The sequence below is a fragment of the Lemur catta genome, chromosome 3 (genome assembly GCF_020740605.2).
Source record: "Lemur catta isolate mLemCat1 chromosome 3, mLemCat1.pri, whole genome shotgun sequence".
NCBI classification, from domain to species: Eukaryota; Metazoa; Chordata; class Mammalia; order Primates; family Lemuridae; genus Lemur; species Lemur catta.
This window is the reverse complement of record NC_059130.1, coordinates 20,827,201-20,843,536: the sequence shown is the minus strand read 5'-3', so window position 1 is coordinate 20,843,536 and position 16,336 is coordinate 20,827,201. Positions and strand designations below refer to the sequence as shown.

The 16,336-nt window shown below is 34.7% G+C and overlaps 1 protein-coding gene across 1 annotated transcript in view; it reads right to left on the bottom strand.

The window, feature by feature from the left end:
- Nucleotides 1-1,556: 1,556 nt before the first annotated feature.
- MAN1A2 (mannosidase alpha class 1A member 2) overlaps nucleotides 1,557-16,336 on the bottom strand; it is a 172,951-nt gene continuing 158,171 nt past the window's right edge. The window contains exon 13 of the mRNA XM_045546919.1: nucleotides 1,557-7,458. Within this exon, the coding sequence (XP_045402875.1) occupies nucleotides 7,326-7,458 (133 nt within the window). The 3' untranslated portion in view covers nucleotides 1,557-7,325. The remainder of the gene's footprint in view (nucleotides 7,459-16,336) is intronic.

Below are 16,336 nucleotides of genomic sequence, written 5' to 3'. Positions count from 1 at the left end.
TGCTGCTGCTAACAAAAAACTAAAGTTGAAAGCTTAATTCAGACTAGGTACATGGATTTTTCTCATTTAATTCTCCTAAAAATCCTATATTATCCCCCTTTTAGAGGCAAGAAAATTGAGATTTAGTAGAGGTAAGAAATTTGTCTTAGAAAGTAGATTAGTGGTTACCAGGGGTTGGGGGAGGAAGGAGCAATGAGGAGTTACTGCTTAAAGGTCACAGAATTTCTGTTTAGAATGATGAAAAAGTTTTGGAAATAGGGGTGATAGCTGCACATCATTGTTAATGTAATTATTAATGCTACTGAGTCGTACACTTAAAAATGGTTAATAAAGCAAATTTTATGTTATACATATTTTACCACAATAAAAAAATAAAAATTGGTGTTAGGTCAATCAAGAAGTAAAAGTGCAAGCTCACTCACTATCTGGCATTCTTAACATTGCTATTTGCATATTGTCAGTTTCTTTGCAATGCAATGAAATAATGATGGAAATTTCAGATATCTGGCAGACAAAGAGAGGCCCAGATGTTTATCAAATTATAATCATTCAGAGCTCCTTACTTTTTTTTATCTGTAATTTTATTCAGGCCTGTTTTAGTTGCTTCTGAAAATATAAGTACAAAATTAATTTTGATACATCCACAATGTAATTTCTTAGTCTACAATTTTGATGGCTTGGTGTGATAGCTCACATCTGTAATACCCCAGCACTTTGGGAGGCTAAGGCAGGAGGATGCTTGAGCCCTGGAGCTCGAGACCAGCCTAGGCAACATAGTAAGACCTCATCTCTACAAAAAATTTAAAAACTAGCCAGACATGGTGCACACCTGTAGTCCTAGCTACTTGGGAGGCTGAAACAGGAAGATGGCTTAAGCCCAGGTGTATGAGGTTACAGGGAGCTATGATCGTGCCACTACACTTCAGCCTGGGAGACAGAGAAGACCCTGTCTCTAAATGAATGAATAAAATTTTGATCAAGTTGAAATCCACTGTGCCAGGAAGAATTAGACCTCAAGGATGTAAATTGGCTCTTATTTCAGAAGGCTTTACTACTACCTTATTGGACACTCCAGGGATACAGGGTTTAAAATACCCTGTGCTTTTACAGTACTGATAGAGCAAACCACTATCTATAGTCCAGCTGATCCCATTGCTCAAGCTCTTTTAGGCCTATATTTGCCCAAGAATCATTTAAGAAGGGTCAAGTCAGATTTAAATATGACAGAATGAGGTGCCCTGATTGTGGCAATTTTTAAGCTTGATCATCTCAGAAGCAGGACTATATTAGATCTTACAGATAATGTGCACAGTCTATAAGTGTCCATAGGTCTATAGCTTGTTTTCTTAAGATCAGTTGCAATAAAAATTACCCTCTAAGCATGCTCTTCAATTTTTACAACAAGAAATGTAGAGATTAGTTGATCCAAAAGACAAACTCTGAATGAGAGACTGAAGACTACCAGTTACTGTAAAAGCCAAAGTTGCTCTCTTGTAGATAGGAAGAGATTAAACTGTTTGACATCAGTGGGTAAAAATGAAGGATAAACAAAGATATTTCACTTAAAGAACATCTTTATTTGATCTTTAGTATACAATATTACCTTTAATTTGTAAAAATCACATAATGGAGGACATGACTAGAAACCAGTTCAGGAGCAGCCAGTGGGTACCAATTTGGGAGGTTATATTTTACCTGACGTATTAGTTTAGGGAAAAATTTTTATAAGTGAATTTGAGACCAGCGAGATTGAAGAATGGCATTTCAACTTCCAAATCCAGCAATTAAAATTCGGGATACTTTACTTAATTAATTCAGCAAAAAATTCTAAATTTTCTAAAAAAAATAATTTTTCCCAAAAAAGAGCTAAGCTTATCTTCATGAGGTTTTCTGGTATACAACTTGCAGTAGACTTCTGTAGCATTCAAACAGCTGCAAGAAATTTGTAATTATGCTTAAAATCTTCTGCACATTAATATGCATGTATGTGGGTATATGTGCTTGAGTACTCACACTTACATTCACACTGAGCTGAGGCAACCTTATAGTACGTTGGACCTAGAACGACAGCTCATATAATGTGGAAGAGACAATCTCCATTTCCTCTATCATTCTGAGTATAGGCTTCCCCTCCTTTAGATTTTCCAAAAATAGTGAAATATTTGATAAACTTCTTAGTGAAAAATCTATTATCTGTCAGAAAGACTGGTACACTGCAATGTATATGCTAGTAATATGCTGTTATTTAACTTCATGGGCAATTTTATGAGTTCTGTAATTGCTGGGCTAAAACCAAGTTTGAAATGGATTAGTTGTTAAGTAGTGAAAGTGTAAGGCTGAGGTATGCTTTAATTGAAAAATGATGCATACTGACATTCTGAAATAATGCTATTGACTTTTAAAGGAATTGAGGAGAATGATCAAAGAAAAGAGAAAGGGAACTCACTCCCCTTTTGGACGTATCTTTGTCTTCATTCCTCAGCCTTAGGATGTTCTAGAAGTAACAGGGATTGTACCGTTCTACAGTGGCTGCCTGGAGGCAAAAGGAATAGTGGCTGCAAAATGGCAAATGAGGCACATAACCCATTTTCTTTTGCTTAGAATTTTTCAGAAGATTGGGTTCTGCAACACAAAGATCACAAATTCTTTCATATTCTTGTCACAGAGCTCTAAAAGTACCCAAGTGGATGAATTTCTGCAGCTCCAGCAATCCAGAGTCCTGGTCCAAGGATCAATGGGCAGGCAGAACGTGGAGAGAATATAATGTCTGAGACCACACACACCTTTGTTTTACATGGGGAATCTGGAATTAGGGCATCAAACGACAAGGCGAGGATAACGGCTGAGAGCATATACACCTCCCCTCAACACACCATCTTTCATAACAGTCATATCATCCTGAAACCTGAGCAGACTCCAGGAAAAGTCTATCTACTTTCTTTCAAGACAACAAAATATATAGCTTTAGGTTATACAAATACATACATATGAACATCTTTTTGCTTTAAAAATGAATTACGTAAATCAAAAAACAGAAAAGATATGGATCAAAGGTTAGAGGGTCTTATACAAATTAAACTTGGGGATAGGGTCAACAACTATGACCTGTGGGACAAATTCAGCCCTCCATCTGTTTTTATATATAGTTTTACTGGGCCACAGCTACACCCATTCATTTACATATTGTCAATAGCTGCTTTCACACTCTAACAGCAGAACTGAGTAATATGAGAGACTGTATAGCTCGCATAGCCTGAAATATTTATTATCTTGCCCTTTCAGAAAAGCTTGCTGACTGATTATAGATCAAAAAGAGCATCTCCATAATGATCTGAATGAGCCAAATAAAAAATCATCTTCACCAATGTTCTTGAACCAAAATACAGTGGATTAAAATATCTCCATATCATGTGATTACTCAAATATTCTGCTTATAATTTGTGAAGCCAAAACCAGTTACCAACTGTGTTTGTTAATTAACAAAGAGCATTAAAAATCTCTGTGTATAATTGTATTTATGTATACACCTATATAAAGAGTGGATAAGATAAGGGCTAGCCAATTTGAGTGTAAGAAATCTAAAAGAAAATAAGAACTAAAAATATTATTACTAGGAACTATTATTTGGAACTTAGAAATATTTTAGTATATTTTTCTTTATATTTAACAGCATGGGACCATCAATAGGACCCACACCAGAGCAAAGACAACTCATAACTACAAGTTTTACTCATGAATTATGTGACAAAAACTTTTTGAATATAAAATAACCAGCACTTCTACAAAACATTGATTTTTAATTATGTAATTAAAGTGATATAGCAAAATAAGAATGTTTTTATTTCTAAAGTAAATATTTTAGTCAAAGTTGCATCAGAAATCAAATATTTCTTTGACATTTTCCAAGAGACTTTAGTTACTAACTACAATTATAGTAGTATTATATAGTAACACATTGTTTAAAATATATTATAAACCTTTTCCTCTTTAATTTATATGAAATATAAAATTAAGGATTTTATAACACGATTCATATTGGACAACATTTAAAATGATACGAACTACTCTCATACAGAAAATGCCACTGGAATCACATAAAATGTTCTAATGCTTGAAAGTGCCAGGCACAACGCTTGGCATGTATTAGGTGCTTCACAAATGTTTGTTCATTCATTCTCTCATTTACTCATGACCTCATTCAAAGAAATCCAGGCTTAAGGAGAAACTGCATTATAACAAGAATGGCAAGCACAATCTTTCTTCAGCAAATCTGGAGGTTTGACAAACACTTTGGCAATGAAGAGTGGAGAAGATGAGAGGATGATGATCAAAATTTCAAACTACTTGGTTAAAATCTACCAAGTGAAGCCCTGGGTTGCCCTAAATGACATTATAGAGAATTAGGGTCAATAATCCACAAAAAGAATATATTCCTTCAATACCCACACTTTACTTTTACATACAAACATCTGCTCACAAGCAGGAATACGTTGGTGTTAGAGAGACATAAAATGTGCAACCTACCAAGAAGTAAGAACCTCCTAACTGGGGATTTATTTTTCTGCTCTGAGATTTCTTTTTGGTTAGGGACCCATTCTCTTGGTTTTAACAACTTTATACTGGTTACATTAAAAACAAAAAATCTGGTTTGAACCAAAAAGTGTGATTCTAAATTGATGAGAAATAAATGTAGAAGGGAGAGGGGTATTTGACACTCCTATTTTTTTTCTTTTATGTACCAACTGATCTATCTATTCTGCACATTTGTGCCAAAGGCACAAGGTGAGGTGTCAGCTCCTTGAGGAGGCACCTGGAAAGGAGCATTTCTGGGCTCCTTGCAGAAGATCTTATAAATGCAATGAGTATTTAACCTGAGAAATAAGGTCTACAAAATGCAAAGGGCTGTAAAGGACAGAAAAAAGTAAATACTCTTGGAAACTAAGCAGAATATGGGATAAGGATGGATCTTGGAGGAATAATTAAAAAATCGATAACAAAAATAAAACAACACTGGCAAGTCATTTGTAGCTGACTTCAACTGCCTTTGGTATTCTGAGAAGAAAAAAATGGAACCACTGTTATAAAGGTCTAGTTTTATCATCACAAATAAAGTGGGGTCATGAAGAAGACTCCTCCACTGTCCCTCTCAAGTTCTCTGCCTGTACCAGAACTGACCCTGCTTGTATACTTTGCCTTCTCTTAAGCTCTGGTCATCTGAGCAACACAAACAGAGCAGCTGGGGGTAGGGATTCTGTTCTCCTCATCCCTTGAGAAGTTCCTGGGGAACCCAGCTCCCTTTACTCTGCATTCTTCTAAACAAAGTGAGAGAGAGTTCATTGCCATCTGCACAGCTGCTCTGGGACTTTGCCAACTCAAGCTTTTTGCTTTTTCTTGGTGATTCATAAGCGGGCTTGTACTATTTTTAGGTGGAAGGCTAACTTTTTTTGAGAACCAAATGCTTTCCCTTTTCTAAGGTTATAGTCATCTACCATTCACATTTAAAAGTTTTAAATGTTCAAGTAGTAAAAGATATTACAATTTCAAAGTATGTGCTAAAATTTAACTCTTAAAGACTTAATTTGGGGGTTACTTTCATTTATAGGTCATTGGCTATACTGTAAGGACTGTTTGATCATTTGTGGTATAAGATGACCTATTTTAGAAAATATTTAATTATATTAACTTATTAAATCTTTTCCCAACTTAAATCTACAAGCTAATAGAAGTTTAAAAAGCACAGCTATCAAACAAGGAAACAGGTTTTCAGAATTCTAAAGGTGAGCTTTCTTGTACAAACTTTGTTTCATGAAATTTTCAAATTCAGAGTAAATATGAGATTAATTATACTGTTTCTAACTTTTATTAATGTCAATGAAAGTTGTCTATAGTAAATTAAAATAGAAAAAAAGTGCCTTGCACTGTCACATAAATTCAAGGGACAAAAAATATATAAGCACTAGATATTTATTTTACATTATAGTTCTTGATAAAATTTAAGTTCTTCCTGCCAAAATATAAAGAACTAGTATTTCTTTAAAAACAAATATGAATGCAAAACCTACTTATGGTATGAGAAAGTCCCTTAAATATATCCCAATTTTAGTGTAATATGATTAATTATACCACCCTTTGATCACTAAAAATTATTTTGAAGCTATTCTCATTAATTCTTTGGATTTCTATAAATATCTTTAGAGAAAATAAAAAACATAAAATATCTGTGAATAGTTCACTTATCTGATGAGATAATCAAGAATCCCCTAGCCCCTAGCCCCATTCCAGATAGAATATTTAAGAAAGTTTCACTGTTTTGTTTTTGCTTTTAGCTGTAAAAGTAATTTAGCTTATCAAGGCAAATTTGGAGCTGCATAACAGTATAGTTTTGCCAAACCACATAAATAAATTGAGTGACTCTATCAACTTTATTATGACATTTAAGTGGATGAACTTTACTTGGTAGATTTGTTGGTTCAGAAAAATAATCTACCAATAAAACCAAGGATTTCTTTTAGAACAGGTTTCAAGGCAACAAACTGTGGCATTTCCCCCACTTTTTGTCATGCTACCAACATGAGACTGCACTACATGCACAAAATCCCAAACCCAGGCTCATAAGTAGTGGTTATGATAAATAGCAGTTTCAGTGATTCCATATGGAGACAAAGACTTGAAGAATATTCTTTGTGAGATCATGCCCCCAGAGAAAATTAAATTTAACCAAGAAATTTCAATGAAATAGATTGGTATTTGAAATGGTTGCCAGTCTGGTCATCCAATGGGGAACCTGAAAATTCAGACAGGGACAGGTACTTCTGTTCCTTTTTCAAGTCTTCTTGTCACTGATGCAGTCATACTATTCTTTTGTTCTTATTTATTTTAGTTCATTCCATTATTAGAATGAAGAAAAAAGGGATAAACAATGTGTAAATATTTGATTTGAAAGCTGCTCCACTGTAGGAGGAAACAAATACATAACTGGTTCCAAAGGCCATCTTTATTCTTGCAAGGTGCTCTATATTCTTGGCTTGCTCTTAGGAAGTCTAGCCTCCAAGACTTTAAAAACAATACAGTTGTAATAGGAATCATTTTCCACATGACCACCTCATTAAGAATCAAAGCACATACCAGAACATGTTTTGGTCGGGTATAAAATGGAATAATTTCAAAGTTGATATATCTACAAGTTGAAAAGTCTTTTGGGGAATAGTTTCACCCTGCCATGTTGACTTAGAGGTCCAGGTTTTCAAAAGCTGCCTCTCCAGACTAATTCTATAGTGGTCCATGTAAACAAAACACAGGTGAGAATCGTCCTTCTGGAGCTGCCTTCATCGAACAGCAGGATTACCTGAAAGTGTGGTGTTGGCTAAATGTAACACAGGCAGAGGGTGAGCCTCTGTATTAAACACCCAATGGTCTAAAGGTAAAAGGTCATCACCAGAGAACAGCAGATACAAATATCTGAAAATAAAAAGGGGAGAAATGAGTTTCAATTAAAATTAAAGAGATCAAGTGAGCTCAGTTATTATAACAGAGAAAATCAATAACCTATTTTAAGCAGCTTTGATTAAAAACATCACAGAAATGAACCTCAGTCACCCAGATGATCTAAAACACAAAGACAGTATGTTCCAGAACAGTGCATAAAAACAACAGTAAGATGAACTAGACCTGATGAAATAAAAGTTTTCTGAAAAAATTCCACATATTTTCTTCTGAAGCACATAAAACAACAATGCTGTAAAATGCCATAAAACAAACCATTTCATAATTTTTCAAAGACATTCTTTTAAAAATCACACATAATATTAATCACATGTTCTGGCAACTTGTAAAGCTCATAAAGAACTAGAAATTAATTCATATTTATTATTATAATAAACAACAAAGGAAATGAGTAATGTATACTATTTGGACCCAGCAAAGACTTTTACTCCATTCCTCTTAGTACATTGGTAGTTATAGTTTTTCAGTTCTTGGAGCAGGTGTGGCAAGCTGTTAAATAAAGGTTTCAAAAACATTAATAAATTATTAAAATTTCTGTAAATCTATAATCACTCTTCACAGGTAATAGAACTGTTTATATGAAGGCAAGGATCCTGACCTCTCCATGAGCACTGCAAGCCACAGTAGTCACTTGGAAATTAAAAAATGATAGGTCAATACACACAATGATTCTTACTTATAATGTCAGAAAAATTCCAATCTGAATTCTATTAGGGGATCATCAAAGTGAATATAAAAACCAACTACACAGAGTTAAGACAATCTGGGTTCTAACTCTTGATCTTAGTAATAACTAGCTGGGCCTTACGTGGCCTCAGTAAAGAATTTATTTTTAAAATAGGCATGCTAACATCTTTTCTGATTACTGGTATAGTTCTGGATGAGAAAGTAAAAACATATAGCACCGAGGTCAATGGAGATTACGTATCAACTTTATGATTAGCAAAGCTGGAATGGAGAGTAACAGGGCTGCCTACCTCACTCTTCAATTCTAGACCTTGAGTCCTGCTTGACTCTGACTTATTCACCAGCTTTCAGGCAAAGTTGGAACTAAAACACAAACTTAATTGGACATAGCAAGAGACTCTGCTTGGTCTGCTTACCATATGGATACCAGAAGCACAAGCACTTGGTGTCCTGGGTACATACATGTCCAGGAGAGCTATGTTCTGTGCAACTCCATGTAGTTTTCCTGCCTTCTGGTTAAATGTGGGCTAAAGGATGTCAGATATGTCCTAATCTCATCACTGGTGGGAGAAGTGAGTGAAAGATTAAAGAGAAAAAAATGCAAGAGTTTCCTATGATTCCTTTCCATTGGGGAGGCTATGGAAGTACCTCATGTAAACAAATGTTTTGAAAATTCATGTCCACCTGGAATTTAAGAATGTGAACATTCTATTTGGAAATAGGGTCTTTGCAGTTGGAAATACTACAAATAGTTAAGGATCTCAAGATAAAATTATCCTGGATTTAAGGTGGATCCTAAATCCAACAACTGATGTCTTTATAAGAGAAAGGAGAGGTGGATTTGGACCTAGAGACACACAGGGAAGGTGGCCGTGTGAAGAAGAAAGCAAAGATTGAAGTTATGCTGCTACAAGCCAAGGAATGTCTTGGGAAAGACCTGATTTTGGGATTCAGGTCTCCAGAACCCTGAAAGAAAAAATTTTTGTCATTTTAAGCCACCAAGTTCGTGGTAATTTGCCTTAGGAAACTAATACAATTTCCATTCCTACCTTCTAGAATACCTCTGGCCATAAAACATTGCTGCTTGGTCCTGGGGGTTTGGAACAGGACTGATCACTTCTTGGAGAATCAAATAATCCCTAGAAAACAGGGCTGACACTAGACTTTATGTCTAAATATATGCGTTTTGTTATGAATGTAAAAATTCATGACAAAATCAATGTTTGAAACCAAAGTAATATAGCTACACAACTCCTTCTAACCTTGAATTACGCATTCTATGACTTAATATACCATTATTGATTGACATTTAAGATATCTGACCTGCATCTTAAAAATAAAACAATTAGGAAAGTGTGATCTTGGCTGTGGAAGTTGAGAAAACTCTGAATTAACTATAAGACTAAATTAACTATAAGTCTAAATTAACTATAAGACTACTAGATTTTTTTTTTCTGTAGCAAGGATATTTTTGTAATTATAGTTCAGAGTTAGATAAGAGATGATGACAAATAACCTGACAAAAGCCTGTAGGTATATAAAAAGGTGCTTTTAAGTACCTCAGTTTTACCAGACGTTTTTAGTCCTTGCTTACTCTTTAGAGGTATTTTTAAATGCTGTTCAGAAGCATATTTTATCTTTCTCTTATCTAACCACCAAGGCATTCAGAGGAGGTGGTGGTACCATAAGTTACCTCAATGTAAGTTCTGGTTAACACCAAAAATAGGAAAGTTTTACAGAAAGAAAAGTCAACCAAGTCTAAGGAGAAACATGAGGGTCTATAGAGAAATTATAAGGCTATAAGAACCACCCACACCAAGGTGCCCTTACTTAGTCCTTTAATGGACTTGAGGAATTTTTTATTCTTTTTCACAACTACCAATGCAATGGCAATGTTTCAGTGTGTTACAGATAGATGTTACAACTCTAAAAAGGCTTGCATTGGGACTACACGTAACTCATAACAAAAACTTACATTGTTTGAAAAATAATTTACTTAAACCTTCCATTTCATTTATAGTTCTAATGCCTAAATAATGTCTTTTGGAATGGATTAAAAAAACCTATCAAATTAAACTGAAGATATTCAGTGGAAATTATATTCTAAAAGATGACACAATAAATAATACAATTATTAACCCTCCAAAAGATTTGTCCTTCTCTGCCCTTCTTTCTCAAATCTTTAACTTGTTTTTGGGGGGTAAAAGGGTAAGAAAAAAAATATTCAAATTTGGGTATATAATGGATTCAAATGGAAAATGTACATCATTTTTACAATCAACTGGAGGAAGCAGGCATTTCTGGTATGCTACAATGGTTTAGGCTTTCTTTGTCTTCAGATCTAAGGGAGATATGGAGAATTCATTTTCCTCTGCCTTTAGGGGTTAAATAAGTTAGGATGATTTTGCCTATAGGATACAGAATACCTAAACTACATAAACTGGGGTTATCTCGTATAACAAAAAGCCCAGAGGTAGACTGTAACAAAGGTTGGTTAATTTAACTCTGGGTTTCATAAAGTTAAATATAAAAAATATTAAATTTTTCTGGGTGCCAAAAGGGAGAGATCTTTCCCTCCCTCCCTTTTCTTGGATCTTGCTTTGAGAAAACTTGTAAATGCCTCTTTGATATGTATGTAAATCTCCTATAAACCTAATAAGACTCCAGTCAGCTTTGCAACACAGGTATGTTTTTCTTAAATGCCCAGAAGCCATGTCTTTGAAATATAAATATAAAGAAGACAGCATCCCTATCTCCCAGTCACTGCGGGATATTAACTTGGGTACCTTTGTCCAAGTTGTAACTACCTCATTGTCATAAAGACAGAAGTTTTATTTTTTCCTCTGGATAAACAGCCACCCCAATTACCATGCGAATTCAGAATGTGTAACAAATGGTGCTGTCAAGTACTCTTATAAATAAAAGAACATGTTATCATTTATCTTCGTAACATGTATGCAATGGATTGTAACTGCCTAGTTATATAGAAAGATGAGATTTCTGTCTTTGCAATCTCATTAGTGGATTGCCTGTACTGCGAATTGTGGTCTGGTTTAATGTTCATTCAATGATAAAATTGTTTTCTTTCTCTGCTACATTTGTGGACAGAGTTTTCTAGAACGGTAGGAGATTTTTTTATTTTTCTCCCCCAGTATCTTCGTGTGCTTTGTGTTGCTGTAATAAAATACCTGAGAATAGGCAATTTATAAAGAACAGGAATTTATTTCCCACAGTTATGGAAGCCAGGTAAGTCTGTGATCAAGATGTGGGCAGGCTTGGTTGGCCAGTGAGGGCTGCACTGTCCAGAGGGAAGGAATGCTATGTCCTCACATGGTGGAAGACAGAAGGGCAAGCAGGACAAACTCCCTCTATCAAGCCTTTTGATAAGGGTGCCTAATCCCATTCCTAAGTGAGGAGGCCTCATGGCCTAATCACCTCTTAAAGATCCCACTTGCTAATACTTATCACACTGGCAACATCCAAATTTTGGAAGGGACACATTCAAACCATAATACCCAGTCATTAGGATCTTCATGATTTTCTTGGCTTTCTTTTCAGATTTGTTTATAAGCTATTCCACGCGTTACAGCTCCACAAAAGAAGTTCAACATCAGAAAGGAAAAGGTGACCTCTCTTCAGGTGTGGGCCTATTCTGACATTCTAATAGGTGTGTAGTTTTAATTTTCACTACTGATGTTGAGCATCTTTTCATGTGTTTGTTCATCATCATTATATCATCTTTGGTGAAGTGTCTATTCAGATCTTTTCCCTGGTTTTTAGTTGGATTGCATGTTATCTTATTGTAGAGTTTTGAGAATTCTTCCTATGTTCTAGATACAAGTCCTTTATCAGATAAATGCTTTGCAAAGATTTTATCCTAGTCCATGGCTTGTCTTTTCATTCTCTTAACAATGTCTTTCCAAGACCAGATGCTTTTAATTTTGAGATCAATTTGTTCTTCTATGGATTATGCTTTTGGTGTCATATCTAAGAAATCTTTGCCTAACCTAAGGTCGCAAAGATTTTTCTCTTATGTTTTCTTTTAAAAGTTATATTTTTTAGGTTTTAAATCTAGTCTATGGCCAATTTTGAGTTGATTTTTGTATATGAATACAGAAACCCAATTGTTCTAGCATCTTCTGTTTAAATGCCTATCCTTCTTCATTGAATTGCCTTTGTATTTTTGTCAAAAATCAGTTGTTCATACTGTATGGGTTCACCCACCCCATGGACTCTCTATTCTGTTCCACTGATATATATACATCCATCATCACGCCATAATCACACTGTTTTGATAATTCCAGTTTTATTGTAAGTTTTCAAATCAATACTAGGTTTGCAACTTTGTTCTTTTTCAAACTTGTTTTGGTTGTTCTAGGTCCTTTGCATTTCCATATGAAATTTATAAATAGCTTGTCAATTTCCACAAAAAAAAATTGGTTGCTGGGATTTTGATTGAGATCGCACACAATCTATGTATCAATTTGGGGAGACTTAAAGTCACCAAGTGTTCAGAATCACGAACAAAGCGTACTTCTCCATTTATTTAGGTCTTCTTTAAATTCTCTCAGCAGTGATTTTAGTTTTCACCGTATAAGTATTTCACGTTTTGTCAAGATTTACCCCTAAACATTCCACAACTCTATGTTATCGTGATTTTTTTAGTTGCAGTTTCTGATTGTTCATTGCTCACATATACAGCTGATTTTAAGATAATAATCTTATATCTGTAACTCCACGAAATTCACTTAGTTGTTCTAGTAACTTCTGGTAAATTCCACAGGATTTTCTACATGATCATACTCTTTATGAAAAAAGATAGTTTTACTTCTTCCTTTCTAGTCTGGAAGTCTTTTGCTTCCTTTCCCTTATCTGACTGCACTGGCTACAATCGCTAGTACAATGTTAAATAGAAGTGAAGAAAGCAGACATCCTTGTCTTGTTCCTGATCCTAGGGGAAACACATTCACTTTTTCAGTGTGATGTTAACTGTAGGTTTTTCATATATGCCTTTTAACAGGTTAAGGAAGTTTCCTTCTGTTCCTAGTTTGCTGAGAATTTTTATCAGAAATGAATGTTAGATTTTGCCAAAGGATTTTTCTGCATCTATTGAGATAGTAATATGGTTTTTCTTTGATTTGTTCACTGATTGATTTTCAAATGTTAAATCAACTCTCCATACCTGGGATAAATCCACCTGGACATGATGTATTATCTATTTAACATGTTGAATGTGATTTGACCAAATCTTGTTTAGTTATATCTATGCTCATGAGTGATACTGGTCTTGTTTCTGATAAGAATTTTGTCATTCTTTTTTTTAATTTTCTCCTTCATTGTTTTACTTTTTACCAATTTTGTTTTCTTGTGCTAATATTTTTACTTTTCACAGAATGGTTTCACCTCATAGAAAATGTGGGCCAGCTGCTATTTCATCATGTAACAAAACATACACAATTTACAATATATTTCATTCTCTTCATTAACATGTTTTTATTAGTGAATATATACTTGTAAAAGGGATTTGAATAGTGAGTTTCCAAGAACAATGTGAAAAGTACAAATAGTTTCATCTTTTCTCCAGTACCCACTGTCAAAGGGTATTTGCTGCTAAATAATGTTTTCTTTTACTCGCAGGCAAATCACGTTGACACCTTTTGTTTTTTTTTAAATTATGCATTTTCACTGGGCAATCTGATGAGCTTTATAAAAGTTTTTGTTGTTGTTTCATAATAAATTCTTGATTCTTCAGCATTCTGAGTCAATCCTAGGTGGTAAATATTTTTGTTTTTACCAAATTCATGAGATGCCATGACATAAAGATCCTTCATAAAATTACTTTAAGCCCTTCAAATTCCTGTATCAGCAGAGTTTTAAAATTCCGTGGTTATTACTCTGCTGTCATACTTATATTTGCCCCTTTTTACCTAATTTGTCTTTTTCCTCTAATTGCTTTTCAGATTTTTTTCTTTTATCACTGGTTTTGAGCAATTTGATTATAATGTACCTTGGTGAAGTTTTCATGTTTCTTTTGCTTGGAGTTTGTTAAACTTCTTGTATTTGTGGGTGTGTAGTTTACCTCAAGTTTGGAAAGATTTTGGTCATTATTTCTTCGAGCATTTTTTTGCCCACCCTCTTGGAATCTCCTCTTCTTTGGAGATTCCAAGTTCATATATTTTAAGCCATCTTAAGTTGTCACACAGCTCAATGATGTTCTTTTTATTTTTTTTTTCTTTCTTTCTTTTGCTCTTATTTCATTTTGGGTAGTTTCTATTGTAAGTCTTCAAATTCACTAATTTTTACTTCTGCAATGGCTAATGCGCTAATAATCTCAGCTAGTCTACTTTTTCAACTCAGACATTATAGTTTTTGTTTTGAGAAATCTGATTTGAGTTTTTGTAACTTCCATGTCTCCACTTAACTTTTTGAATATATAGAACATAGTTATCATGTCATTGTCCACTAATTGTAATAGCTGTATTAGTTCTAAGTTGGTTTCAACTGATTCTTTTCATTATTGGTTATATTTTATAGTCTCTCTGCATACACATTAATCTTTAACTGGATCCCTGAATTTTACCTTGTTGGGTACTGAATGTTTTTATAATCCTATAAATCTTGAGGTTTTTTTTCAGGAATGTAGTTGGGTTACTTAGAAACAGTTTGATCCTTTCAAGTCTTGTTTTCGTTATTATCAGGATCCAAAAGCAGAAGATTATTCCCCAACACTGAGGCAAGACCTTCCTGAGTACACTACCCAATGCCCCTGAATTATGAATTTTTCCAGTCAGGTTTCTAGTAACAGGCACTGTTCCTGGCCCTGTGTGGATGCCAAAAACTTCCCTTTAATCCTCTTGGATAATTCTTTCCCTCATCTCAGGTAGGTTCCCTGGGTTCTTTCTCTGTGCAACTCTCTCCTCTCTCGTACTGTCCTGGAAGCTCTAGGTACCTTAGTTTCCCCATACTCACAGCTCTGTCTCCTCAAAGAGTCTTCTGGGCCTTGTCTCAGGCCCCTTTCCCCGTGTCATGTCCCAGAAACCCTATCGAGACAGGCAGCTGGGGCAATCACGGGGCTCACCTCATTTGTTTCCCATCTCTCAAGGATCACTGTCCTTCATTGCCTCCTACCTGGTATTTTGAAAACCATTGTGTCATGTATATATATTTTTTATCTGTTTAATTCAAGTGGAAGGGTAAATCTTGTTCTGTGCTTTTAGTAAGCAGAGGTTCTACCTGTCCAATTTGAGAGACTCTGTCAAACAATTTGCTGAATGCCATGTAAATATGTTTATGGAATCCTCCACCCTCATGTCTATTATTAGCCAATCCAAAAAGAACATTACAGTTGGTCCAGCAAGAACTTGTTCTTAGAAATCCTTTCTGACTCTTCACGATCACCAGTTCTTATTCATATCAAGGTTCTGCTACAATGGTGATTTTGCAATAATCAATATTAAAATTTTAGGAATGACGGAAGGAAACACTGCAGAGTAAGAAAGAAATAATTTTAAAGAAGGGAAAAGTTGGATTGGGAAGGAGTTGAAGGAGAGGAGGTTGCAATTAAAGTGTGGGTGGGTGCTTTGCATTTTATTTGTGATTTCCTTTTTAGCAAGCATTACATCCCTAATTGCTTTTATTGTGGTGAAAAACACATAACATAAAATTTACCATCTCTACCATTTTAAAGTGTGCAGTATATTATTCACAGTGTTCATCCTGCAAAACTGAAACTCTACACCATTTAAACAACAATCTTCCTCCCTGTGCTCCAAGTCACTAGGAGCCACCATTCTACTTTCTGTTTCTATAAATCTGACCACTTTAGATACTTCATGTAAGTGGAATCATACAGTATTATTCTTTTTTGTGACCAATTCATTTCACTTAGCTTAATGTCCTTAAGCATCATCCATGTTGTTGCTTCCCTGATTTTGATTCTAGAATTCTATTTTCTACTACTTCTCTTAGCGAATATGCTTGACTCAGTCTATTTTTCTTACTTTTTTTTAAAAAAAGGTATCTTCTCAAGCTGGATCCCTCTTTTCACAAAATGACTTTCTGTATTATCTTAGCTATTAACATTTTACATACCACCGAGCATCACTTCAGTCTTTCTTCATGACTACTCTATCCCTCACCAACATTC